The following is a 27356-nucleotide window of genomic DNA, read 5'->3' as shown; positions in this document are numbered from 1 at the left end:
TGATGTTTGCAAGGATGCTAAAACACTGTTTGTTGGTCCTATACACAACTGAAATTCATGCTTCTTTCTTTGCAAGTACAAGAAACAAGCCACTTTGATTAGCTATGAAACTCGTACCTCTCGCCCTCGAAACATTCTGGGAATTGTGGGGAGTTCAGAGTTCTTTGACTACCGTTACTGGTGATGGGCGTGATATTTATCCAAGTGTATTTTTAGCGTGTTTTTTCTTAAAAAAAAAAAAAAAAAAAAAAAGATTATTTTTAATACTAGTATATTAAAATAATAATAATAATAATTTAAATTTTTATTAAATTACATTTGTATCGTAATGCGGTCCTCTGTAGGCTTATTTTACTGTAGCAGCCTCCTTCAATATCTGTCTTATCCTTGCCTCGAGGCGTAGTGTTGACTGCTGAACTATCAGTCTAGGGTTTGTTATTAAACATGTGGCTTTTGCTGTTTTATATACATGTATAACGTGGCTGGACAAATAAAGTATTACACGGGGCTATCTTCTGTTCATGATATGTTCTGATCCTTTTCACATTGCGATTCACCCGACGAACTTTCATGTTCGCTCCACGACATTAGGAATCCGTAGACTGTAACCACTTGAATCGTCATAAGCGACAAAATTTTAGGGAGAGAACAAACCTTGAACAATAGTAAAAATCACAATTTTTCCTACTCATTGCTAAATGACTCCTAAAAAAAACACGAGTTGTGGTGAGTGGCCTTCTTGGTACTGGGAACGTAGTAGAAGATATGTTTTAAATTCTTTTTTCGGTGGATAATAAATTAAGATAATATTTTTATTTTTATAATTTTATTTTTGATATAAATACATTAAAATAATTTAAACATTTTAAGAAACCTGCTGCCACTCTACCAGGGCTATTTGCTGGCAGTTTCCCAGTCACGTTTTTTATTGTGCACGGACTGTTTCTCGCCTTCACGTCTTTTTTTTGTTTATAAGTCATACTTGAGATCAAAGAAACTTAAATTACAAAAATTATTTATCTCATCAGAACAAAGAAATAGATTTAATTTTATAGGACGAAAGTTGATCGCGGATACTATTGTTGGATGATTATGGAAATGCAAGGCTACGTGCTTAGAGAAACTATAATTATATAAGTAGCTCACATCTGAATTGAGGACCTTCACAACTTATTAATTTTATGTATAATTTTCCTTCTAAATAAGTATATTTTCATAACAAAATTCATCATGCGACGATATATTTAAAGAGATCAATTATGTGATAGATTTGGGTCAGCATCATCACAAGTACTGGTCCAGAATATTGAAGCAAGTGGACGAAATTCTTCGACCTGAGAACGAGGGAATTCAAATTAAAAACAATTTTGTACATAAATCAGCACCGCAACTAGAGCACCTTTCCTAGCCCGTCATTTTCACCACAGTCGAGTGAATTTAGCGTAAATGAAAAGTATTACATAATGATAAATTAATAAAAAAAACAACACGAAAAAAACAAATTATAAAGAAAAGGAAACCTCCATGGAGCCATGGTTGCAACTTGCAAGTGATGGTACATCCAGGAAAAGGGAACCACTTATTCTAAGACGTGAGTCACCCACTCACGATCTAGTTTCATTTTCACATTAGAAAGGGCAATAGGGAGAATAGTAAAAAAGAAGAAGGCAATGCCTTATCATTTGACGAGACATGAAATTTAAGCTTCTCAACAAAATCCACTAGGCCTCTCCCCTCCCAACACATGGGAAATTCGAAACAAGTACGACGCCCCCTCTTTCCATGGCCACGTCATGTCCGATACTAAGTCCTCTCCGTTCCCGGCTGCACATCCCTCTTGGTAGATTGGTGGAGCATCCTCCCAAACTGATCGATCGGCTGTCCTGACCTAGACGAATCGATCTTATGTCCTTTCTCGGTGGACTAACGACGCATCTCTCTCAAAAGTGTTTGGGATAGATATGTGATTGATTTTTTGGGTGGAATTTATATAAAAAACATGTATTTTTTATTTTTATAAGATGTGATTTATATTTTTTAAAAATTATATTTTAAAATAAACCAATAAGACCTCTAAACCAAGCACAAACACAGGCAATACTCCTCCTTTAGTGGACGGACTGCATGCCCTAACCTCCTTCTTGGTGGACTAGCCACACACCCTCTGTTGGTGGATTGTACGCGTGTCCTAACCTCCTCGGACTGATCTTGCGTCCCCTCTCGGTAGAGTGGTTGTGAGTCTTGTGACTGGTGCCCCCTCTTATTGGACTAGTTGTGTATCCCTTCTTAGCAAACTAGCCGTGCCTCCCTTCCCCAACAACGTTAACTAACCAAACAAAAAATATATGAGGATTTTACTATGTGTCTCTCCACGTAACACTATTTATTATAATATAATTTTTTTAAAATTTTTATTTTATCATTTAACATTAAATTTATTAAAAAATTACTTTTTACTATATATCTCTCCACGTAACACTATTTATTATAATATATTTTTTTTAATTTATAATATTCATTTTTATTTTATCATTGAATATTAAATTTATTAGAAATTAATATTTATCATCTTATTCAATATTTTTATAAAATTATCCTAACTCATTACTCATATCATAGATTTAATAAATTAATTTCATTTACTCAAGTTTTTTTTACTCAAGTTTTTTATTAATTAAAAATTAGATTGATAATTTACCTCTACAACCCAACAGCAATGAAGAAGTAGCACACTCACTCCTGCTCCTAGTAGATGAACATCGTGTACCATATATATATATATATAGACACATGACTCACCATATATATATATATAGACACACAAATGACTCACCGACCAATGATGCATGTCCATAATTACTGTTGTCCCGTGGGATGTGAATTCAGTTTTTCAAACACATTATTGTTGTCCCGTGGGATATTTGATGGCGTAACACTTCAGGCCAAACGTTAGAAAAACTCACCTCCAATAATTCACTTGTCGAGTAGATGCGCACCAGTTCCAAGAATGGTCCTTTGTTTAGGCCAAAATGTTTTAAGCAGTTCGAACCCATAAGTTATTATAGGTCGTGTCTCCTCACCAACTTTTTTTAAATACTAATTAGCTATCTGCTAAACATATTTAATATTAAAAAAAGGGACAAAAACGAAGACTATCGACAATATTATCTTTTTGATTCATAACATATCTGCTTTTTTTGTTGTTTTTCTTTTGCGTGATAGTAAACAAGCTTCTCATTTGCACACCATCTGAAGCATTTATAAAAAAGGAAGCAGCAGAAGATACCATTATCACACTAATACTATTCTTGAGCTTTAGTTCCCATCTGAATCTGACCGCCATTGTCACCACCGGCTGACTTCCTCTGCTCATCCTTTAAAGCAGACCTCCACTTGAAAAAACTACCAAAGAGCACTTCCATATCCTCTAAAGTTCTACCTCGTGTCTCCGGCAAACATGCATAAAAGAACAGCCATCCCACGGTTGCAACTCCAGCGAAAAGGAAAAAGGATCCACCGATAGTTATAGCCTTGTACAGCAAAATAAAAGTTGTAGATATCACCCCGCTTGTCACTCTGTTAACCGCCACTCCCATACTTGTACCCTGAGCACGTAGTTTTAAGGGGAAAATCTCCGAGCTATATACCCAAGTTATCGGTCCCATTCCTATGGAGAAGAAAGCAACATAAGCTAATACCATGGCAATTGATAATGCAACAGCCCATGGTAGTTTCTCATCTGAATGATCAATCATTGTCAGCCCGAATCCAAGGGTTGCTAGGGATAATACCATACCCCCAACACTACTTAAAAGCAATGGGCGTCGTCCGATCCTATCAAGTAAGAATGTGGCCACTAGGATGAAAACGGTCTTGGTGAATCCAACGGCTACGGTTGCTAGTAATTTATCATTGGATGACGTGATTCCAGCCTTTTCGAAGATCCTCGGACTGTACAAAACGACCGCGTCTATTCCTGAAGCTTGTTGGAAGAAATGAATACCGATCCCACAAACCAAAATGTGACGAACAGAAGGTGTGGGATAAATGAGTAATTCTTTCCAAACACCTTCACCATGACTCTGTTTTTGCACCTGGACAATATCATCGTTGCAATCTTGTGGGATTCCGGCAGCTTCTTTTATGTCTGATAATCTTTGTTGAGATTCTTCTTTAGAATCAGAGGTTTTGTCAAGAACTTTCCTAGCTTCACCAAGGCGACCTTGCATGACTAGCCAACGTGGAGACTCGGGCATGCCTATAACAACCAAAGCTAAGAAGACTGAAGGAATTGCTCCAATTCCAAGCATGAATCGCCAACCTAAGTTAGTTGGGAGCTTAGAGAACGCATAATTGGATACATATCCTAGTAAGATCCCAGAATTTATGAATACCTGCACAAGATACAGAATCACAAAGGTGATGTTGATATCAAATCCCCAGATTTTAGTTTTTTTCAACATTCAAATTGCTAAAAGTGGGATTCTTGTGCATTTATTAGAATTTTAAGAGTATTTTAAACTAAACTTTTCAAGGCTATTATTTACTCTTGGAAACCATTTTCAGTACATAATTACATATTAAACACCCAAACACTCTCATAAAGAGAGAGTCCTCTTTTTTAGATGTTCTAAAATATGTATTTAAATATATGTATACTTACTTCTGGGAATGAGGTGAGACATCCACGGGAAGAGGCTGGAGAGACTTCAGCAGTGTAAACAGGGGCAATCATGAGGGCATAACCGACACCGACACCAGCGACAAAGCGACCAACCATGAGAAAGGCATAGTTTGTGGCAAATCCCATGAGTAGAGATCCAAGAAAGAAAATGGCTCCGGCCATCACAATTGTGTATCGACGACCAATCCGATCAGAGGTCCGGCCAGCAGCGGCTGAGCCAACAAGAGAGTATAAGTTAAGAGTTCCCACAAGCAATGCTACTTGCAAGTCACTGATTTTAAGGTCATCTTGGATGTAGATGTTGGCTCCACTCATTACTCCGATATCTATGACAAAATATGATGGGAAACAAGCTGTCAGGATAATGATACAAAAATCAAGGCATGATTCACACACAGAAAAAAAAACAGTTGCAATAAAAAAATTTAACGTCATTTATTTTCTTAAGTTTCATTCTTCATTGAGGGTTAACACGGCTAGTTATTAATTTCTTGACAGCATCTTTTTCTTGCAGCAATACATATCCAAGTGATGAAAAAGGATAAGTAGAAGAAAAACAGTGAAAGCATTTGTATGATACCAAAAGAATAATATTGGAAAAAGGAACGGCTTAAGAGAAAATAAAGTACTCACCATAACCAAGCAAGACTGAAGTCATGGAAGCTAAGATTGCACAAGCAAAAGCAAATTTGTTTCGTTTTGGTTTCTTCACAGGATCAAAATCTGCAAGTGTTCTATCTAATGTGGGTTGGCTGGGATTGGCATCCCCTTCTGTGTTTTGACCTGTAGCCATGATATCTATGCCTAAACAACTTAAAGCGACGGAGAGACAGAGAGATGGTTTAAGCTAAGCAAGCAGTGCTAGTGTTATAGCCCTATGCACCATGAAAACTTGGAAGTTGGGGATGCAGTAAAGCTGGAGTTAACTGGTTAAATAGAGTCCAAAATTGGTTGACATCATCATTTTTGTAACCTGGTGACCGGTCTGGCTGGTTTCAAAGTAAACAACGTTCATCATCGTTGAACTTTAGGGGATTAGTATAGTGAATTATATATATATATATATATATATATATATATATATATATAATTCACTATACTAATCCCCTAAAGTTCAACGATGATAGTGAATTTTCAACGATGAAGTAAAAACTAATAGAAAGATATATCTTTTTTCCCGACGAGATCAATTTCATATTCATAATGAAAACAACACTCCATTATACTAAGTTAGGGAATCAATGTACGAATTATAAAAATTCACCTTAATTAAGAAATCAATTCTCTTAGGGAGACGTTTCAGCTCTGAAATTTATCTCTTAAAAACTAACGACATAATTTATGGTGCCAATATTTCATCAATTATTTTGTAAATATAGGTGAATAAAATTCAAAGTACACAACATAGGAAGAGTTTGCTCCAACAAAGGGGATTTTAGTTCCTGAAATTTCAATTTTACCTCCTGAATTTAGGCCACCAATATTTTTCTTAGTGGAGTGAGTGACAACTAAAATTTAATGTTTTATGAGATATTCAAGGAAAGAATATTGATAATAAAAAAAATTCCAATTTCAAAAGTATGTGAATTAATTTTAGTTATTATATATGTAAAATATGCATCATGTAATTAACTTCTGAATATTTATTATAAAAAATTGTGCTCTGTTGATACCAATCTCTCTCTCTAGAAAGAAGTTGAAAACTGGAGCTGTGAAGAAGATGAAAATATTAACCGGATGCTAGCATGGTTAAAGCAACCACACTCTCGAGTCTCTGTTACCACAGGATGCGTTCCGAGAACATCAAACTCGATCTAAATTGTTGCCAAGTGACAGCCAAATAATGAGTAAAGAAAGGACTCCTCCATGATATGACAGAAACATGTGAACTGGATTTTTTATTAAAAGAAAAAAATAGATAATATATTATAGCTGTACATGTTTCTTGCTTCTTTTCTCTTTTTTTCATGTCCACCATACAAATTACATATTTATTTAACCTGACTCACGTTAGATCCTAGTCATTAGTAAGATAGATTAATTTATGTCAATAAAAAAATTTAAAATAATTAAAATAATATTTTTTTAAAAAAAAATAAAAAAAACAACTAAAATTATCTTAGATACTTGCAACCCGTGAAATGCTAGACAGGAGAGCTTTATCATGAAGCTGAAATTAAAAAAAGAAAGTAAAAGGTGGAGATGAAATCAAGTATATAAAAAAATTACAAAAGTTTAATGATGATGAAATTAAAAAATAAAACAAATAATAACAAAAAGAACATGAACAAAAAAAAAGAAAGTTTAATGACTAATCTAAAAGATTGCAGGATACATGCAAAGACAAAGGAAAAGAGAGCAAAGAAGGGAGAAGAAAAAAGGAATGGTCATTGGCAACAAACCAACAAACTTATTCATGCACGCGGCCACTTTTTCATGGAGAACACACCGAGATGCATCGGAAGTGACCTTGAAATGGAAATTTTAGCCACCTAAGATAATGAAGTGATTGATGCATGTGCAACACCCGTTGGTATGTTTTTTTAATTTCTTTTTATTTATTAAAGTACTTAAATGACCTTATCTCAACTCACTAATTATATAAAAAAAAAAAAAAATCAAGAAGATAACACAAATACCTTTTAACCCAAGGGTTAGATTAATATTTTACATCAAAGAAGTCAAGGTATTTTTACCATGCAACCATAATTAAAAATTAAAAAAAGGCCTCCCCATTGCAAATTAGTTTTTTTATTATTATTATTATCTCAAGGATAAATATATTATTTACTATATATTTTTTCTATGTACAAAAGTAACCATCAATAAAAGCAAAAAAATAATATTTCTCTTAAGAGTAATGGTGTAAATTTACTATACAATTAAAATGTAAAATACCTGTCTTCTCTCCAATCAATTTTAGAATATTAAAACTCTCCTTCTCTCACTTTTAATAAGTCAATCAAGTCAATGACGCTCTCGAAATCAAAAGAGTGGGCACACAAAATAACAAAACATCTTCACTCAAATTTGTTGACAAGAGGTTCTCGAAATCTCTTTGATTTTTCCAGAGGTCAACAAAGACGTGCTGATCTATCAAGATACAAGACAGGCCCCACACCACTTATTATAAACCAATGTACAAGGACCCCCTGCCTGCAATTTGTACACGTCCCAGCTCTTCCCTTCAATGATTGTTTGCTATTCCTTATATAAAACAATTAATTATTTGTTTTTTCTATTCATAATTCAATGGAGCCTGTAGAAATACGCATTGCCATGCTTAAATTCAGATTATTCCTCATCATCCTCTACGTACATGATTAATTTAACCATTTAGATGGTGGCCCAGTGATAAGAGTTTGGGATCAAGAAGTTTGCTTCCTCTGTAGTCTCAAATTCAAACTCTGGAGTTGCTCATATGATGACCACTAGAGGTTTACATAGTCGTTAACTTCAGGGTCCGTTGGATTAGTCGAGGTGCGCGCAAGCTGACCAGGACACCCATGTTAAACTAAAAAAAAATAAAATCTTCAATTTATTTTATTTCTATGTGCAAATGATCTTAATTAAGAATAATATTCTCAAGTAAGTAACTACCATTATTTTTTTCTGAAAATAGGAGGCTTTAATCTTCAAAACTCTTCCCCCGTCCTTAATAATCTGTCTTGAACAAGTATTTATGATTTATATACTAAAAATTATTGGCCCGTGAGTTCTCCAATATTTTCTCTCTTCATAATTTGGAAAGCTGGAAAAGAACAAAAAAAAGAGACAGAGCTTACGTCGCAAATACATCTATAAATCTTGCTATTAATCTCCTTTTGTTGTTAGATTTTCTGATATTTTTATTGGATAAGAATTATGAACAATCACAGCAATAGATTAATTCTGGAGTATTTTATATATATATAAAAAAAAAAACAGAGAAAAATCCTGAAAATGACTGCATACCCGAGATCGAAACTCTCAAAATAAAAGAAAGCTATGCACGTCACGGTTACTTAACCCGTTTTCTTCTATTATCATGCACTCGTATTTTTCATTTCACGTACTTAAGTTTAGGAATCAAATACGGCCCTAAAATTTCTTGAATCTTTTTTCTATGTCATTGAAATAGAAATCCACCTTCCTTGGGAATGAACGCCATGTATTTTTGATTAGATTAAGAACGCGTTTTTTTTATTACAACTAAAATAATTTTTGTTAAAAAAATAATTTTGTTTTCAGAGTAATTTTTTTTAATGTTTCTGGGTGGTGTTTTGAAATATTTTTAATTATCAAAAATATTTTTTTAAAATAAAAAATATTATTTTTATAAATTTCTAAATAATAATACTTTCTAAATAATAATACTTTAAAAATAACCATTAAAACACGGTCAAACAAACTTTAAATGTAAAGTTTGACCAAGAGTGTGTAACCTTCAAAAGGTATCGTCACGATGCGTGGCTCTTCGAAGATTAAGCTGGATTATTGTTTATTTTTAGTCTAGAAAATTAATTCCATTGACTTCTTGTGTCAGTAGTCTTGACAAGGGAGAGGGTATGCTGTCACCATTTGACAAGCTGGCTCCTGAAGCTACCGTCCATATTTTATATTTATCAATCATGTTTCACTCCATAGCAATGCATTATTATAAAAAACACTAACGATGAGGGCAACCCAATTAAAAAAGAATCTGTATGATTTATGAGTTACATTTTATAGTATTCTTCAGACAGATCCTGTTACGTTTTTTTAAATAAAAAATGCTTGTTTGATGAAGATCATCGGCAGTATTTTGGCATACATGTTCAGCACATTGCGTCCCCGTCTTGTATTAGTTCGATTTTAATCTCTTACGCTGATAGACTTCTTCATTTCCTTTTTTTTTTTAAATTGAATTCCCAAGAAAAGGTGTTAAACTTTTTATTATTATTATTAACATGAAAATTCAGGTCAGCTTGTATGTATCTCTATTAATTTTACAAGTCTTGAAATTAACAACAATATAAGTATTTAGTGACTCTGAGATTTATAAAACTTAAATCGGTAATTTTTAAAAAATAAATTTAAAACCGTTAATTAAATTATATCTCTTAAGTTGGTGTAAGACTTTAATATGAAGAGGTAGTGCATGTACACAGCTCTTGGTCATCACAATTAATCAGTGGCTGTATATGTGGTATTATAATCATACCAACCCAATCTGCTTCAAGCTGGCCTGCTCTTGCTTCATATTTATATATATATTGGAGTTCTTCAACTAATTGGGTGCCACATGAACATGTTTTTGTTAGAATCCAGGTGTTTTGTTTAAGAATAAACTCCTGTCTTTGAGGAGCCATCAATTTATTTTTGTTAGGGTTGATTAAGCCAAATGATTACTTAGTCATTATTTTCTGTTTTTATTACCATAATCTCTGGGATATGAAGATGTGGGTTGTTTTCTTTGATTTCAAGTTGTAATGGCTATTTAAACCCCAAGCATTCTATTAAATAAAATGATTACACAGTTAAAGTTGTGCAAGATTATTGGTATTATAACAGTTTTCTCTAGATTTGGTTTGTAAACTGAAAAGAACAGGCAAATCGGGTTTAATTTGTGGCTAATCCTCTCGCGAGTCGCGTCCATCTCTCTTTCAAGTTTCAACAAGGTTTATGGCTCATATCCCCCCCTCGTAAAATAAACAAATATATATATTCTCTCAGGAAAAAAAAATGAAATGGACCGTTTATTTCTTTAAGAGACATTGAGCTATAACTAATCCCTTTAGAAGATTGCATATATTTTAGCAAATCTACTGCTATACAATATACCCAAGCTGGAATTAAGAATATGTACTTAATCAAATATCATGCATTCTGTGGAGATTGTAAATCTCCTTCTGCTAATTATCCATGGAGGTTAACTAGATAATATCCCTGAACGGGGGTTTAATAAGATTATATGCCTAAATCCAATTATTATATTTGAATATACTATATGTACATATGTATGTGTTAAAAGAGAGCACGTCTCTTAGCCACTTATCGTAGCCACGTATCTCTATAGTTTGGTCATGTTATCTTATAAAATCTAAAACTAAGACTTTTTGAGCTTTTATTTTCAAATAGTCCAAAACTATAAACAACAAATACATTGATCGTCTTACTTTCATATGGACTCGTCCATTTGGGTTCAAGATTTTATAAACTACCTTGAATCTTCTCCTTCATAAAAAAAAATATCTTCTTCTGCTCTCAGATTTACCTAGCAAATACATGTTGGAGTTTTTAAATCTGACTGGTGGTCGACCCAGCTGAAAGTCCGGGTCATGGGTTTTAGGATTTTCAACGCCGCCACCTATAAGTGAGTAAGCCCGTCAATCTCTTTATACTAAATTAGCTTATTATATATGTTATTTTCGAAAAACTATAACATGACATACCATAATATATGTTACATCAAAGATCGTTACAGGTTAAATTCAGCTTCACAAAATCTGGACAGGACACGACAACTATCAAATTTAGTTACTCATTGTTATTTTGCTCGTCACAATTAAACACATAAAAAGCAGTATTTTGATTATGAACAGCTCGATAAAAAAATGAAATCATGAACAATACAGAGATGCATGTCAACATCTTGGTTCGAACTGGACTATGATTTATGAAATAATTCTGGTTACAGGATTGTAACCGCTAAAAGGGAAAAGTGGATATTATAACGACTTGGTCTAGAAACAAACTTTAGAACCAATTCGGCAGAAAATTTAACGTCGACAAGTTCCTGCATTCATGCCTGCACTAGACAGGTGTTTGCAGTTGAATTTGTGCCTAAAATCTTCCATTTCCCCATTACTTTTCGGACCATTTGCGCCTAAAATCTTCCATTTCCCCTTTACTTTCGGACCATTTTCCCTTTTCTTTTCTTCTTTTTTATCTTACATTTCTTTTCTTTTTAATCTTGAAAGAAGTTAGAGTTTTTTTTTTTTTTTTTTCACATCATTGATTTAAAGATGCGTTAGTCATTTCACCCGGAGAGGATAAAAAGGAAAAAAACTTTTGAGCCTAAATATCTTGGATATTGAATCATAAAGATGTTTCCAAAACTGGGTCAGTGTCCAGATTTCTCTCCAAATTAAAGAGACTCGAGGAGATCCGCTATCCGATGTTAGATGGATTAATTTAAACATTGTTGCTCCTACAAGAAGAAATCATGAACGGATATTATTTTTTTTATAATTCGAAATTACAGCTTCGAGTAATATCTGGTCTGCATTCTATTCATATTTCAGCCGTGCATATGATCGAATTCGATGGATGCATGCTCTTTTTTATAATGATTTTTCAAGTGTAAATAACCTTTTTAAAAAAAAACTTAAACTGATATGATCGTTGTCTGAAAAATAAATATTTGCAAACTAAGTTTACGGTTATCCTGGTAATTATACATTAAATAAGTCAGTGAGAATATAAAATTATTATGAATTGTCTAATTCAACGTGGATAACTTGATTATAAATATAGTGAAGAGATGAATTTAGTTTCGACGGTGAGAACTAGTACAATGGCACTTCAAAGATAAAAAAAACCTTTCCCATATAGATGAATAAAACATAACCACATGGAACCATCTAATAGGTGGATCAGTGATAACTAATAAATTTATTCTCTTTATGATTTTAAGTTCGAGTCCTATGGTTGCTAATATAATATTTATTGGAAGCTTACATGATTATTAATCTTAGAACTCGTAAAGTTAATTGAAATGCGTATAAATTGATCCAAATATACACGTTAATAATTAAAAAAAAAAAAACATAACAACGTGGCATCATAAAACCAGTTTGGCTCATAGCAGTTGTCACTGTTGTATTGAAAGTGAACGTGGACAAATAATTAGGACAGAGACCTTTGATCATGAAAATGTGTCCCCGTGTGCCTCTGGAAACAGTTTGAAATGTGACCATCCATGGCTGCATTAAGTAAAATATTAAACTTTGTGGGTTTTTCCTGTAGCTCATCCATAGTGGAATATATTCATGGCTACGGTAAATTTGACTATCTATTCTTTAATTACTTAGGTAACACTGTCTTTTTTATTTTTTTAATAACAATGAAATTATTCTTTGCACTTGTGCCATGGACTTTTCCATAGCTTGCCACTTTTGACCACATGAGCGCAGACCACCTTTGCAAATCTCTTCGAAACAAGTGAAGTGAAGGGTTTGAATCATTCTTTTATTTTTATTCTCTGTTTTCTTTATATTCTATCCTCTCAATTATCAAAACAAGTTCTTGATTGATTAGTATGATTCGACTTTCCACTGAGCATTTTCCCAGTATGAGAGGACATTTGATTCCCAAGTTTGGTAAATCTGGACGCTACAGCTCAACCGAGATCGACTGATCAGTCAGGAGGCAAAAATCATTTCAAGTTCAAGATCAGTAGGGCTGTTGATATTTGAGATAGTTAATAAAGAATAATTAAAGAAAACAAACTTATAATAAGATTTTAATAGTTTAAATATCATCACATATTAAATGATCATGCAACGTGAAAGCTATCAACTAGAGACTCTCTGTTTAATCGTCTAATATTAGATCATATCTAATATTAGATCGATCCGGGCTCAAGTTTAATCGTCTAGATTCCTTTGAGGGCAACCATGCAAGATCTCTGCTCTGTTTCAAATTTTACGACAAGAACTGCAACGCTTGCCTATGAGGTATTTATTGTCCACATAAATTATAATCTCAAATTTGAAATTAAAGAAGATTGCGACAGAGAGATTTCAAATTTGATTAAAAACGAATTTAATCTTAAAAACAAACGAAATTAAAGATTATGCCTAAGATATGCTAAATGATTTGTTGTAAATCCCACCCATGTACTTGTTTAAAAATTAATATAAAATCATTTCAGAAATTACACCTAATAACTTAAATTCTAAGATTAAAACACTTACCAATATAATATCAAAGTCTCTTTAATCAAATCAAAGGGAGTTTCGATTCCAAATAATTTCATCATTTTCAACATTCACAACTTCATTTCATGCTTCTCTGATAATTAAGTGTTTGGAAATAATTATTTGAATACATTTTTAAATAAAAAAACATTTTTAAAAAGCAATCTACGCTGCAGTAACAATCACATAGATAGGTATAGAGGTAAAATTGTTTCATTTCTTGGAATTCATTTGCCTCTGGAACTGACAAAATTGCTCCCTTGCTTTATTATTCCAAGTTGGGTACAATAATGTGCGTTCTCTCCATGTGCCTCGTTGTGGGGCTTGGAAAGGGAAAGCTTGCCTTTTCCACTATCAAGAGGTGGCCATTTTTACCACATAGAATAGGCCGCCCAAGTCTCTGTCTATTCATAGACTGCAAGAATTTTCCAATGAAATACAAAATCCCACGATCTCACAAAGCTCCATCACCCCTTTCCTTTTACAACGTGGCACTGATCTCTCGCCTGATAAAGTCCATCGCCGTTGTCTTTTCTATTCAGCCACCACTCCCGGTTTTTATTTCCCGTGTTGGTTAGAAACTGAACTTGGACTCTCCTTAGAGGGCACCGGAAATCAACAAAAGATACTTGTGATTTTGTAGAATTTGAATTCAAACTTCAAAGTGCTGAGGAGAGACTGCTTGCCCTAATTTCTTTGACAAAATCTTAAGGTGTTGGAATCTCCAAAAGCGAAAGCTCATTAGGTGGAAAATGACGCCGGTTTCATGGAAAGAACGGGCTCGACAATCTTGTGGTTTTAATCAACCTTATCACCTCATAAAACCAAAGTCATACCACCCATTTTTATCTTCCATCAACTTGGTATGTTTTTATATTAAGCTATTTTCACACCAATTTTTGTCTACTGATATGATATTTATATTTAGATTGATATTTTTATATGCAGAAGGCTCCATTCTCCTCGTTTTCTTTTGAAACACAGCTCAGCATACTAATTTAATTAAACTTATTTGTCATCTGAAGTAAGGCTGAAGGAATCCTTGAATGCGTATAATTAAGATTATATATTTTTTTTAATTCTATATTTACTCGTTGAGGTCTGAACCCCCTCTGTTTCCTCAGCTCGCATCTCTAAAAGTTGGTCAACGAACGATTGGTTGGGGAGTTGAATCTGTAGACAGTATATAGTAAGCAAACCCTTACGGCTATAGAATAATAATATATTCATATCGAATTTAATATTTTGCGGATAAATGGAAACCTATAAAACAATTCATTATCTGTGGACTTAGGATTCTCATTATGGTTTTACTTTTAGATTTTCTTGCTGCTGAAGATTAGATAATCCAGTCAGTAAGAATCTCTACTAATTATTTTCTCCTTGACCAAGTTGAATTGATCAAACGTAAACAGTACAAGCCAACTTTCAGATCTCTGTCATTTTCTTTGTTTTCTTTGTTTGTAAGTTAAAGTAAAATATATATATATATAAACAAACGTGAAGCTTAATTCATGAGATCTTAAATTTAATCTTTAAAAATTATCACTTCAAGTATTATAAATCTCAAGATCACTTGAAATTTACATAATTAAAATATATGTAAATTGATCCGGACATCCATAATTAAAAAAAAATAAAGTCAAAATATGTGGAATAAAATTATATGTATATGGATAACCAATTTTCAAAGAAATAAAAAAATGAACTAGAAAATAAAAACACAATCTAAAATGACAAATTAATTTGATAATCCGTTAATTCCAAATCATTTTAATAAAAAAAAAACTGAGTTGCTTCATCAACTTATGAATTGATTTGGCAACTTATAATCTAGGATTAAACCCCAAATCTTATACACATGATTTTATGCCAACAAGCACTTGAATGGTTATGGATTTTGGATTATTTTCAATCCCTTGATCACGTCTTCTTGAATTGGTTCATCTATAAGTAGAGATTACTTTGATCAATAATAATCTGACAAGTATTACACAAGCATATTCCAAAATCCTCTTTCCTTGTATGAACGCTACATGCGGTTTAAAGTAGCCTGAACCGAACGACCATGCAAGCCTAATTTTGCAAAAAAATCACTGCCGGAAGTGCTTCTTGATATATACCAATATGAACCAGTCACACTTTCCGACATCAAATTTTAGTGCAAGTCATTATCGTCATCTGACTTCCTCATCATAATCATTGTTCCACGATATCATTTTATGATCACACATTCTCCTCCACATCATCCCCACACATAAAGGAAATTAATGGCTGCTGAATTACAACGAAAGTGCCAACACGAGACGAATATATCACAAGAAGATTTTTTGTCAAGAAGTAGCAAAGGTTGAAGAAAGTGTTGAAGGCGGATCATTAGATAAGTGTTGAGCACCTTCTCGCTTAGCAGCAGATTAACGTGCATCTTGAATATTTGCTTAAGTGATAAGTGCTAATGATTTACTTAAGCCAATGGGGGTCGTGTAAGAAATTCGTTGTGCATATCCTTAAAGAAGCTGAGATGGTTTTTGACTTCTTAACATTTTCATTGCCGGCTCTACCACTAACGTAGAGGCCATCGTTGCTCTGTTGATTGCCGGAATTAATTGTGATACTAATATGGGCAGAACCTATATTCTTAAAGGTCCACTAGGAATAAGACGAGGCTTGTTGACCCACCTGTAACTAAATGCCATGATATAATGGCTTCAAAATTTACAAATTACTTATGGCTTACTTTATTTATTTATTTACTTTTTTTTTAGGATTATACATTTAATTGGCTATCTTCGAGAGTTGTTGGGCTTTTTGTGCCACCTTCAAAGGGAGTGGACTTTTCCCAGAAACAAAAAATCGACTCTCACCTCCAAGGAAAGTCTGAACTCTCGGCCTGCTAATTAAAGCAACAAGATGAATACCAACTGGACTGGAGTTGGAGTGAGCTGCGTCCATTGGCTGAGCCCATTCGGATTCTGCCTGTCAATTCTCTCTCTCTCTCTCTCTCTCTCTCTCTTATATATATATATTTATAGAATAAAAAGATTAATGAATGAATAATGTATACGGAAAAAAGGGAATAAAATATACAACTTTTAGGGGGGTTGTTCATGTGAGATTATTATGCCATAAATAATGTTAATTGTATCTCATTTTTCTTTTTTGGAAGATCTCCTATATTAAATAAGTGAATTGATGTATCTCATTGATTTAACGATTGAAATTCTTCGAGAATTGATTTCATGAAGAATTTCGGGATAAAAAGCTAAGGAATGCCATGGTGAATGCTTTGTCTTCTGAAAATATTTTTCATCCAATCTAAAGGGATACAGGTGTCCAGTCGAGTCTTTGTTCCAATTGTTGAAACCAGCAATCTTGGTTTTGCTGGAGAAGGGTATCGAGATAGCTGTCGCGACCCTCGGTGAAGATGGGAGTTTTCTTATGCTCAAGAGGACCAAACTTGATGAGATTTAATCTGGGTAGAACCAAGAAAAATGGATTCGGTGGACAATTATATGATAATGTGACATTTGGCTGTCCTTGAAGTAGATTTTCTGGTGCTATGCAGATCGAGAGAAGCTCTCATCTTTTTTCTGTACATTTTCCTGCACTTCCTGCAACAGCTGTGACACTTGCTTCTATCTGTTCAGGTTTAGATGTTAGGCAGAGCATTGTTGAGTATTGTTGTATGTTGAAAAATACGAAAATACAAAGTTGAAGTGGCGAACCTCTCGCATAGTTGTGGATCAAACCGGGACTGAAGTTCCAGCGTGCCCAGCTAAGCACAAGGCATCTTTTTCTGAGAAGCATGTCAATGATCTCTTCTGCCAATGGTATCCATGTTTTGAGTTGTTCATCTGGTAGTAACAGCTAATTAACTAAATGGCTCGAGTGTGTGCTCTTGTTTGATTTGTATGAAGGAACCGTGTTTGATCTCAAAAAATTTGTAATAATATTTTTTTTATTTTTAAAAAATTATTTTTAATATTAATATATTAAAAAAAATTAAAAACACGACAATATTTCTATAAGCTTCCTGAATATTTCTCAGACCATCACGTAAAACAGGCAGCGCACCCTGCGCAAACCCAATGAATCAAGTATAAAAAAATTAAAATAAATAACACGTAGGTATTTAATTCAATCATCGTTTTGTTCTTCACTTGGAGCAAATCTTAAACCTCACTGTTCAACATCCCTCCTGCAATTCAATTCATTCATCGTTTTGTTCCATGTAATCATAGTAAATGAGGTCCTTAAGAGTTGGACTAATACACCATGTCCGATCCATAAAGTCCGGTTTTACACTACCAATATTAACCTCAAATCAACTCATTTACTTGTATTCCAAACACTGCCTGATAAATGAAGCCCAGAAACTGTTCGATGAAATGCCTCAGAGAAATATTTACTCTTGGAACACAATAATATCTGCCCACGTAAAATCCCAAAACTTAGCACAAGCAAAATCCATTTTTTATTCCGCTTCTGTTAGGGATTTGGTCACTTATAATTCTATGTTATCTGGTTTTGTAGACGTGGATGGATATGAAAGAAATGCCCTTGAATTGTTTGTTGAAATGCACAGCAAGAGTAATGATATTGGTATTGATGATTTTACTGTTACAAGTATGGTTAAACTGTTTGCTAAGTTATCTAATTTGTGTTATGGGAGGCAATTGCATTCATATATGGTGAAAACTGGTAACGATAGAAGCGGGTTTGTTGTGAGTTCTTTGATTGACATGTATTCTAAATGTGGGTGTTATAAAGAGGCCTGCGGTATCTTTAGAGGGTGTGAAAAGGAAGGGGGTATTGATTTGGTTTCAAAGAATGCGATGGTGGCAGCATGTTGTAGAGAAGGGGAAATGGAGATGGCTTTGGGGTTGTTTTGGAGGGAAAATGAGTTGAACGATTCGGTTTCATGGAATACATTGATTTCTGGTTATGTTCAAAATGGTTATCCACTGGAGGCATTGAAGTTGTTTGTTTGTATGGGGGAAAATGGTGTTAAATGGAATGAGCATACTTTTGGTAGTGTTTTGAGTGCTTGTGCTGATTTAAGGAACTCGAAGATTGGTAAGGAAATGCATGCTTGGATTTTGAAGAATGGATTGAGTTCGAGTGCTTTTGTAGAAAGTGGCATTGTTGATGTTTATTGCAAGGTTGGGAATATGAAGTATGCAGAGTCATTCCATTTGACAAGCGGGACTGGAAGTTCCTTTTCCATCACCTCAATGATTGTGGGGTATTCTTCACAAGGAAACATGGTGGAAGCTTGTAGGCTTTTTGATTCGTTGGAAGAGAAGAATTCTATCGTTTGGGCTGCATTATTTGGTGGTTATGTCAAATTGAATCAATGTGAAGCTATTTTTGAACTTCTATGCTTGTATATAGCCAAGGAAGCGGCAATTCCTGATCCTTTGATCCTTGTCAGTGCACTTAGTGTGTGTGCATTCCAAGCTGCGCTTGGTCTTGGGAAGCAAATTCATGGTTATGTATACAGAATGGGGATTGAAATGGACATCAAGATGACTACTGCTATGATTGATATGTACTCAAAATGTGGAAGTATACCATATGCAGAAAAAATGTTCCTGAAAGTTATTGAAAGAGATTTAGTCCTTTACAATGTAATGATAGCCAGTTATGCTCATCACGGGTATGAGATTAAAGCTATAAATCTGTTTCAGGAAATGTTGGAGAGAGGAGTTGGACCAGATGCTATTACCTTTGTTGCCCTCCTGTCAGCTTGCCGTCACCATGGGTTGGTAGATTTGGGTGAAAGAACTTTTTATTCCATGACAGAAGATTATCACATACTGCCTGAAACTGATCACTATGCATGCATGATTGATCTTTATGGAAGGGCTAGCCAGCTAGAAAAGATGGTCCTATTCATGCAAAGAATCCCTATAGAATATCAAGATGCTGCCGTGGTTGGGGCATTTTTTAATGCATGTAGGCTAAATAAGAACACAGAATTAGCAAGAGAGGCAGAGGAGAAACTGTTAAAGATTGAAGGTGATAGTGGAGCTCGTTATGTGCAGTTGGCTAATACTTATGCAGCAGAAGGGAACTGGGCTGAGATGGGTAGGATTAGGAAGGAGATGAGAGGAAAGGAGGCCAAGAAGTTTGCTGGTTGTAGTTGGGTATACTTGGATAATGGAGTCCATACTTTTATCTCTGGTGACAGAACTCATTCAAAAGCAGTGTGTATCTATTCAATGTTGGACTTCTTGACATCAGAACTATATGAAATCGCTGGGGCATTCTGTTAGATAATGTTTTGAGTGTTGGCATGACAACATGGTTGAAAAGCTTGAACAGCCTGCATTTAGGATGGAGAGTGGAAACTTGGAGTGGCCGCTGATGTTTTGCGGTCACACTGAAATATTCAAAAGCTAGTCTATCGTGAGAGAACTTCATGTCCACTACCATGAGTTCTCACCTTTTCTCATGGTTATTATTCGTGTTTCTACAAAAATCTGTTTTCTGTGCATTTATTTGTTCTCTTCTTCATCTATCAGAAAGTTTGCAAGTTAACGATAGTATCTTTGTAGAGAAGGAGCTCGATGATGCAAGGAACTTCTACAGCACTATAGCATCAAAAACAAATTGACTCTCTATTGGGAAAGATGAGGAGATCATGTTCTGATTCCAATGTCCCTTTCTGGTATGTGCATGAGACAGATTTCTTATTTGATGCTTTGTCCCTGCATGCTGGGAAAGGAACTCCATATTGTATTGGTCAATGAAGTCTTACCATCGGGTTCATATCAATTTTTATAGTCATGTATGATTATTATGTACTTCAAATAACCATTTTTCCTGATACGGTAACATGTAGGAGTTTTTTTTTTTTTTTTTGGGTCATTCTGAAACAGGATAATAGACTAGAGCTATGAGGAGAACTATTACTGAAGCCAAAGTGAACATCCAGATTGAGAAGCTACAAAGCAAGATGTTTAGTGTAATAGCAACCATCACAACTGTTTTGTTACTAGGGCTGGAAGTTCTTCCAAGCCAAAGGTCAAGTCTCCTAAGGATTTGAACAGTACATTTGGCTATCCTTATCTGGGTTTTGTAAACTGAAAATGTGGTCACATGCATCTTCGAGGAGCCATGCTGCAGTTCTACCATGGTTTCCAAATGCTCCAGCAACACAACCTTGTTTTATGAGATTTTTTTAGATAAATCCTTTGATTGGCCCCAAAATTCTTTAGTTGGCCGAAGTGGATGCACCTCCAGAGGATCTCGTCTTCCACAAATTTTATGTGAATAAAATGAAAACCTTTCAGAGCCAAATAAGGCAGCTGAAGAATTGTTTGATGTGGATGATGACGATGAAGTGGTTGGTGATGATGAAAGCGATAATGAAGAGATTGATAATATGCTAGATCCTGCTGATCTGTCTCTTGTAGCAGAAAATGAATAGGACTCGTGATTTAAACCAAGCTATGAATGAAGATGACGAAGACTTGCTTCGCAATGTTGACAGTGCAGAGGTGGATGCCCCCTCGGATACTGCGGAAGGGGATGATTTTGGCACCATTAATGACTGAGAGATGATGACATTGCGGATTATGGTTTCGGTAAGCCAAAAAAGCGAACGGAAGTCGAAGGGGAAGTTAGGCACATCCCCATTTGCAAGTCTTGAGGATTACGAGAATTTATTAAATGAAGATGGTCCAACAAAAAACAAAGGAAAAGGGAAAGATCGAACAAGTCTAAGTCATGTAAGGACTCCTTAACAATGCTGGTTTATGTGTACTGTTTGGAGCCTTCAAATTCAAATGTTCAAAAAAAAAAATATTAGAGAGTAGAATTTGCTGTATATTAGTGATTTTTCTCACCCGCTTGGAAACTGATGCTAAGTTACTAGCAAGGTCATGCTTTTGGTCAGTAAAGCAGCATATGACCGATTTGGTCGCAATGGATCATTGAGATTTGAGAATGTTTATGCATAATAACATCTCTCTTTTTTAAAATTGAATAATTTTCTTCAAAGTTTGCCCATCAATTGCCTGGTAGTGAAATGGTTTGCTCTTCCGGCTGCTACAAACGCTCTCTCCCTTGTATAGCCTGGAAACTTCAAGCCTCTTGTTAACTTGTATCAATATTGGTACATATTTCTAACGTGAATGCTTCTGGTTTAGTGAAATGGAAATGGCTTTGAAGTTGTTTTGCAGAGAAGATGAGTCGAAGAATTCGGTTTCAACTGGTAATTAATCCAAAATAAAAGAGGTAAACCAAATTAAACAAAAGTAGTAGCTATGTTAAAAATGTCAAAATACCGAAAAAACAATTATAGTAAAAATGGCGTCGCCCGGACTCGAACCGGAGACCTTCAGTGTGTTAGACTGACGTGATAACCAACTACACCACGACACCTCTTTTGGATGGCTATCTCAATATCATTAAATTATACAAAATTTTAATTCTCGTTTTTATTATTCCCTCCTCACCTTTGGAATTCCTGTAACATTGTAAAAAAGGCGGCGGACTGTGGATTGTGTCCATTATAATCCACACAGTAAAATAAGTAATGTTTCTCTAAACAAATCAAATATTTAATTAAATATCCAGGAGTAATTTTGTATTTTTATTATACAATACAATTACTCCTGTATCCTTATAATAAAAAAACATAATTAATGTCCGATGAGTTTTTTTGAAATTTTATATTTTTTATACAATTTTATTATTCCATAGTCCTTGAGGTAAACTCTTTTTTACCTAAAATAAAGAGATATTTTTATTTTTTTTAATCTCAACTCTTTTACAGTTATCTTATGGGTCAAAACTCAAGAGTATTATGGTCTTTTTATAAATCAAAAAAATAAAATGATTGGTGCATGCCTTACAAAATTACCAAGCGATCCTTATTTTTTTTTAATTATATTAAATTTTATTTAGTTATTTTTAAATTTCATCGCTTGACATTTAATTTTTATATTTTTTTAATTATATTTTATTTTTTGATTTCATCCATAATCATTTGATTTTAATTCTTTTTTTTTTTGTTGTTGAATGTAATCTTTATTTTTATAATTGTAAATCCTTTTATTTTAAGTTCTCTTATTAATTGATTGTTTTTTGGCGATTTTATCCCTCATTGTTTAATTTCATTGATCTTTCATATCATTTTTTATGTTTATGTTTTTTATATAATGCTTTTAAAACCCAGTTCGAGAATCGACCCATGTTATGTCCCAGGTCATGGGTTGAATTGAATGATCAGGGTTACCAGTGTCAATCAGATTTTTTTATTATACAAGAAGTAAAAATAACATTATTTTGATAAAAAAAAAGGTAAAAAAATTAATAGGTGTTAACATGATCTCTCCTAATCAAGCTTAATTTTTTATTCAATTAAAAAGTAAAAATAATATCATTTTCATTAAAAAATAAAAATAAAAATCAATTATGGTTCCTTTTCTTTGTTTTGGATTTTTTTTTTTTAGTTTCATCTTGTTATATTTGATTTTGTTTTATTTATATATCAAATTTGACATTCATTCTCTTAATTGTTTTTTTTTTTTTTATCATTTTCCTAGTTTTTTTTTTAAGTTTTATCCCTTAACATTTTTTTTTCTAGATTTAGTCCTTATTTTTTTTAATTTATTTTTTTAAAATCTTTTCTTAATTTGTTTTTTTCTTTCAATTTTGACTTTTAGTATTTTATTTCATTTGTTTTTTAATCCAACCTTGTTTTTCATTTTCTTAATTTACTTTTTATTTTTTATTTTATTTTTCAATAAAGTTCCTCATTATTTGTTTTATTAGTTTTTTATACTAGATTTGATCTTCATTGTTTTAATTTTTATTTACTTTTTTTATATATAATTAAGAAATTTGTTTAAGATTTCTTTTGGTATTGTGTATAGTCATTTTGGTCTCATATTTAAATTTGTTAATTTTAAAAAAATAATCTGATTTAGCTTTAATTTTATTTTATTTTCTTATTTAACATTAAATTAATAGACAGTGAATTTATTTTTTTTAGATTATCTCATATCCCTATAATTTACTTGAGCTATTATACTTGAATATTTTTTTATATTAAAAAAGAAAAATTCGTCCTACAAGGATGGAAAAAATATCTAGTACAAACTATATTACTTCTCATTTTCTGTATATTTTTTCTTCACACGCTCTCTCTCTCTCTCTCTCTCTGCAAATCATCGAAGAATTTCCATGGCGTTTCCAGGAGAGGTAAGAATCCATACATCAGAACTTGTTTCTTATCTCTTTCCACTACTCCTACTCTATTCTAACTCCTAGTTTTTCAATACTTTTATCTTCTTAAGGTAAACTCGCTTGAGTAAAAAAATTATGTTTTTTCCTTCCTTTAATCGTGTTATTCATGAAATTTAAAGATCTTCAAATTAACAACAAAAAAAATTAAAAATAATTTTTTTCGGTTTTGTAGGTGGGATTGCAATTGCTTCTTTCACCATTGAATTCCAACATTTCCAACATTGTTGTCCGGACAGCTTGGTAAAAACCTCGCTTTTTTCTTGCATTCTAGTCAGAGTTAATTGGGTTATGTTTTCGATATTGAATACTGGGGTTTCTGCAGCTGTTCTGTTGGAATTGCTTTACCTATTTACTCAACATTTAAGGCTATTGAAAATAAAGATCAAATCGAGCAACAGCGATGGCTTCTCTACTGGGCTGGTTTGTACTGACTCGTTTTTTTTTTCCTGTTATCATTAAAAGATTGCTATACTATACTGATAAGTTGATATCATTGCGCGTTTTTATCCTCTTGCAGCTTATGGATCTTTTAGCCTCGCGGAAGTCTTTACAGATAAAATTCTCTCCTGGTATGGTTCTGCCCAACATGATTTTTTTTGGGCTTCGGCTATGAAAGTATCCATTGTGTTAGGGAAATCACTTGGTGATGCTTTCTCATGGATGGTCAAATTATGCTATTCAATTACCTTGTTTGTTTAAATGTTTTACACTATGTTGTGCTGTTTTTAATTGACTAAATCATGACCTCTGATGGATTTATTTTATTATAGCTTGCATGTGAATGGGAGTCATGATTGTGTTCATTAAAAACTCCACACAGACTGTTTGTAGGGAACAGAAGTATCCCTTGTTTGATTGTTGATTGAAAACCAATTGTTAATGGTGGTAGAACCCACAAAAAAGCTCTATAATGAAGCTCACATAAAATGATGACAGTTTTAAATTGATCTTGTATATATTCTTTCTGAGATTGGTCATTTCCTTGACTTACTGATGTCGGTCATTTCTTTTACTTTAGTTCTGCAGTAAGTGTGTAAGCTCATTCGCACATGTGTTAAGTATGCAAGGTTCATTTAACAACATTGACAATGATTTTCCCTTTTTTGTCAAGTTAATTTGGTCACGGTTCATGGTTTTACTGCTTTATTTGTACGAGGTATCACAATCAGAAAGCTCTTTTGTCTTCTTCAATAGGTTTCCTCTTTACTATCACATGAAGTTTGCATTTCTTGTTTGGCTACAGCTCCCATCTGCAAATGTAAGCTTCATTTTTCCACCTTTACTTTGTGGATCAGTTTTTCTTCAAGCATGTCTTACATTTTAGGGGTAAAATGAATGAAAGTACTAGCTTTCAGATGAAATTGATATGGTTAATGAATATTCTAGTACTGCGTGTTTTGGAAACTCTATTTGAGTATGGTTAATAAATCCATCTTATATTAGTATATCACTTACTGTCTAAAATAACAAAATAGTTTATGTTGATAACTGTTTGCTGTTTATCTAACAGGGAGCTGGGAAATTGTATATGAGCCATCTACGCCCATTCCTGTTGAGGCATCAAGCCAGACTTGATAATTTTGTGGAGTTTCTGCATGGTGAAATGGTAAGGATTTGTGCCGTTACTAATTGTGATTAAAATAATTGGATTATTAAATCCAGGTCTTCCTTGTATAGTACGGTAACATCATGGTATGTGCAATGAGAATAAGGGCAGGAGAGCATTCAGCTCCATGCCTGAATCTCCTTGGCTCATCCTAAACATTAGCCTGATCTGAGTTTTCGATGTTTGAAAAACCTTGTGTAAATAGAAAGTCTTGATGGCAAGTGGCATAATTGGTAAACTTTGTGTGCCTTGTCGGAGTTGGCATAGTTGGTAAACTCTGTGTGCCTTGTTGGACCGGGTGTCTAAACTAATTTACTCAAATAATATAACTTATGGTTTGGAAATTGAAAGTGACCTGATGGATTTCTGGATTTGCAGAATAAGTTTGTCAGCGCACATCAAGCTGAATTTCGGTTTGTAAAAGCACTTTTAATGAAGATTCTGGCATCAGGTATGGATTTGGATTGAACAAGCAATTATTTAGATTGAATACCATATATTATTATTCTAAATGAAGTTTCAGCACTAGAATATATGTTTATCAAACATATTTTGCCTAAATCGGTAAATAATCTGTTGTGTCCAGGTCTTCTTGATGTCAATATTGTCTTTTATAAAATTGTTTTCTCTTTTTTTGTGATCAGTGAACCAAATAGCTCGCGATGTGATTAGCCCAGGGGGAAGACAGGCAAATGGCACCTTTCAAGGCCCAGCCAGGCGAATCCAGGATTCACAATCTGACGGGGAAGATTAGGGCTTCCTTCCTTACAAGCAGAATTCGCTTATAGGAGTATAGCTGTATAGGTGGTAGTTGGCATTTTTCTTTCTGACAGGCCTGAGTTAAGTTTATGTAAGTTTTCGAATCTGGATAATGAGTAATGGAAAGCATGAGCTGTATATACGTAGGCCATATACAAGAATCTGAACCAAGGATTACCAATTGCCATTTGTTTGAAAACTGGAATTTAAAATATGACATGCCCTTCTGTGTTTTAATATTTTCTTTAGTTTTTGAAGCAATAATTCGACTTTCTTGTATTAAATGGAGAGAGAAGTTTTTTTTATATCTTGGAGGGTGGTGCCAGGTAATGCATGATAGCGTTAAGGTATGTTGTTATAAAAATGTCCAAGGGCCAGGCTAATTTCAAATTGTCAACGCTTGAGCCTTTGGGGGGTTTTAGGCTTTTAGCCCGTCTATATCCCCTTTTTTTTCTTCAACTTTTGATGTTCTTTTATGCATCCATTCAGCAATAACAGCCATTAATGTTTGATTTAAGCTAGCTCGTTATCGAAAGGCCCCCCGTTCTGCTCCTGCAGTCAGAAGATTAAGATCCTCTCTAAGTCGGGTTCTTATGAAGGTAAGGTGAAGGTTGGAAGTTCGATTTCTCAATCTAAAGAAGAGGCAAAACAAAATGTTTACCCTTGTTCACTGCAAACATTGGATAGTTTCAATCATTTAATTGGCGAAGTCATATAGCTTATGCCTTATCGAATTTCACTCGCATTTGTATGAGAAAAAGATAAAACTCTTGAAAGTAATAGTTTGATGTGGATGAATTGGAAGATGGATTTTTAGGTTAAGAGATACGAGGCTGGATTAGTAATGAAGGAGAAATTCTTTTTTTCCTTGAATTTTTAGATTTAAGACTATTATCTAAAAGAAATTTATTAAATTCTTTAAAATGTACTTGATCAATTTGGAGTCTGCTTCTGCTCGAAGAATTATTATTTTTTAATTTTTATCCACAATGACGATATATGACGATTGTTTGTGGAAGAATTTAAATCATAAATTAATAATAATAATTAAGTATTGAATAATAGTATGTGCTTTGATTAACGCATAAATTAATATAATTATATT

General features: G+C 33.6%; 3 protein-coding genes and 1 non-coding gene across 4 annotated transcripts; 2 read left to right on the top strand and 2 right to left on the bottom strand.

The window, feature by feature from the left end:
• Window positions 1-3153: 3153 nt before the first annotated feature.
• On the bottom strand, window positions 3154-5599 carry LOC118058747 (polyol transporter 5). The gene is made up of 3 exons (XM_035071494.2): window positions 5318-5599; window positions 4664-5010; window positions 3154-4394 (listed from the first exon to the last, which is right to left on the bottom strand). The coding sequence occupies exons 1-3, from the start codon at window positions 5475-5477 to the stop codon at window positions 3303-3305; spliced, it is 1599 nt and encodes a 532-aa protein (XP_034927385.1). The 5' UTR covers window positions 5478-5599; the 3' UTR covers window positions 3154-3302.
• Window positions 5600-16698: 11099 nt separating this feature from the next.
• On the top strand, window positions 16699-21641 carry LOC118058745 (putative pentatricopeptide repeat-containing protein At3g18840). The gene is made up of 2 exons (XM_035071490.2): window positions 16699-20299; window positions 20511-21641. The coding sequence occupies exon 1, from the start codon at window positions 17871-17873 to the stop codon at window positions 19902-19904; it is 2034 nt and encodes a 677-aa protein (XP_034927381.1). The 5' UTR covers window positions 16699-17870; the 3' UTR covers window positions 19905-20299; window positions 20511-21641.
• A 302-nt stretch (window positions 21642-21943) lies between these two features.
• On the bottom strand, window positions 21944-22017 carry TRNAV-AAC (transfer RNA valine (anticodon AAC)). Its single transcript has one exon. It is a non-coding gene; the product is annotated as a tRNA-Val (tRNA).
• A 1704-nt stretch (window positions 22018-23721) lies between these two features.
• On the top strand, window positions 23722-26490 carry LOC118058746 (HVA22-like protein k). The gene is made up of 8 exons (XM_035071492.2): window positions 23722-23841; window positions 24059-24126; window positions 24209-24306; window positions 24404-24455; window positions 25081-25144; window positions 25397-25492; window positions 25871-25943; window positions 26137-26490. Exons 1-8 carry the CDS (start codon window positions 23824-23826, stop codon window positions 26244-26246), a joined length of 579 nt encoding a protein of 192 aa, XP_034927383.1. The 5' UTR covers window positions 23722-23823; the 3' UTR covers window positions 26247-26490.
• Window positions 26491-27356: the final 866 nt, after the last annotated feature.

The sequence above is a fragment of the Populus alba genome, chromosome 9 (genome assembly GCF_005239225.2).
Source record: "Populus alba chromosome 9, ASM523922v2, whole genome shotgun sequence".
Lineage (NCBI taxonomy): Eukaryota > Viridiplantae > Streptophyta > Magnoliopsida > Malpighiales > Salicaceae > Populus > Populus alba.
The sequence above is the reverse complement of the archived record's forward strand: the minus strand, read 5'-3'. Positions and strand labels throughout refer to the sequence as shown.

Coding starts and splice junctions, on each gene's coding strand:
- LOC118058746 (XM_035071492.2), top strand. Junction 24,127..24,208: donor ATTGTTGTCCGGACAGCTTG/GTAAAAACCTCG, acceptor GGGTTTCTGCAG/CTGTTCTGTTGGAATTGCTT. Junction 25,145..25,396: donor TACAGCTCCCATCTGCAAAT/GTAAGCTTCATT, acceptor TTTATCTAACAG/GGAGCTGGGAAATTGTATAT.
- LOC118058747 (XM_035071494.2), bottom strand. CDS start 5,477: ATGGCTACAGGTCAAAACACAGAAGGGGATGCCAATCCCAGCCAACCC. Junction 5,011..5,317: donor TTCAGTCTTGCTTGGTTATG/GTGAGTACTTTA, acceptor ATTTTGTCATAG/ATATCGGAGTAATGAGTGGA. Junction 4,395..4,663: donor GTCTCACCTCATTCCCAGAA/GTAAGTATACAT, acceptor TATCTTGTGCAG/GTATTCATAAATTCTGGGAT.
- LOC118058745 (XM_035071490.2), top strand. CDS start 17,871: ATGAGGTCCTTAAGAGTTGGACTAATACACCATGTCCGATCCATAAAG.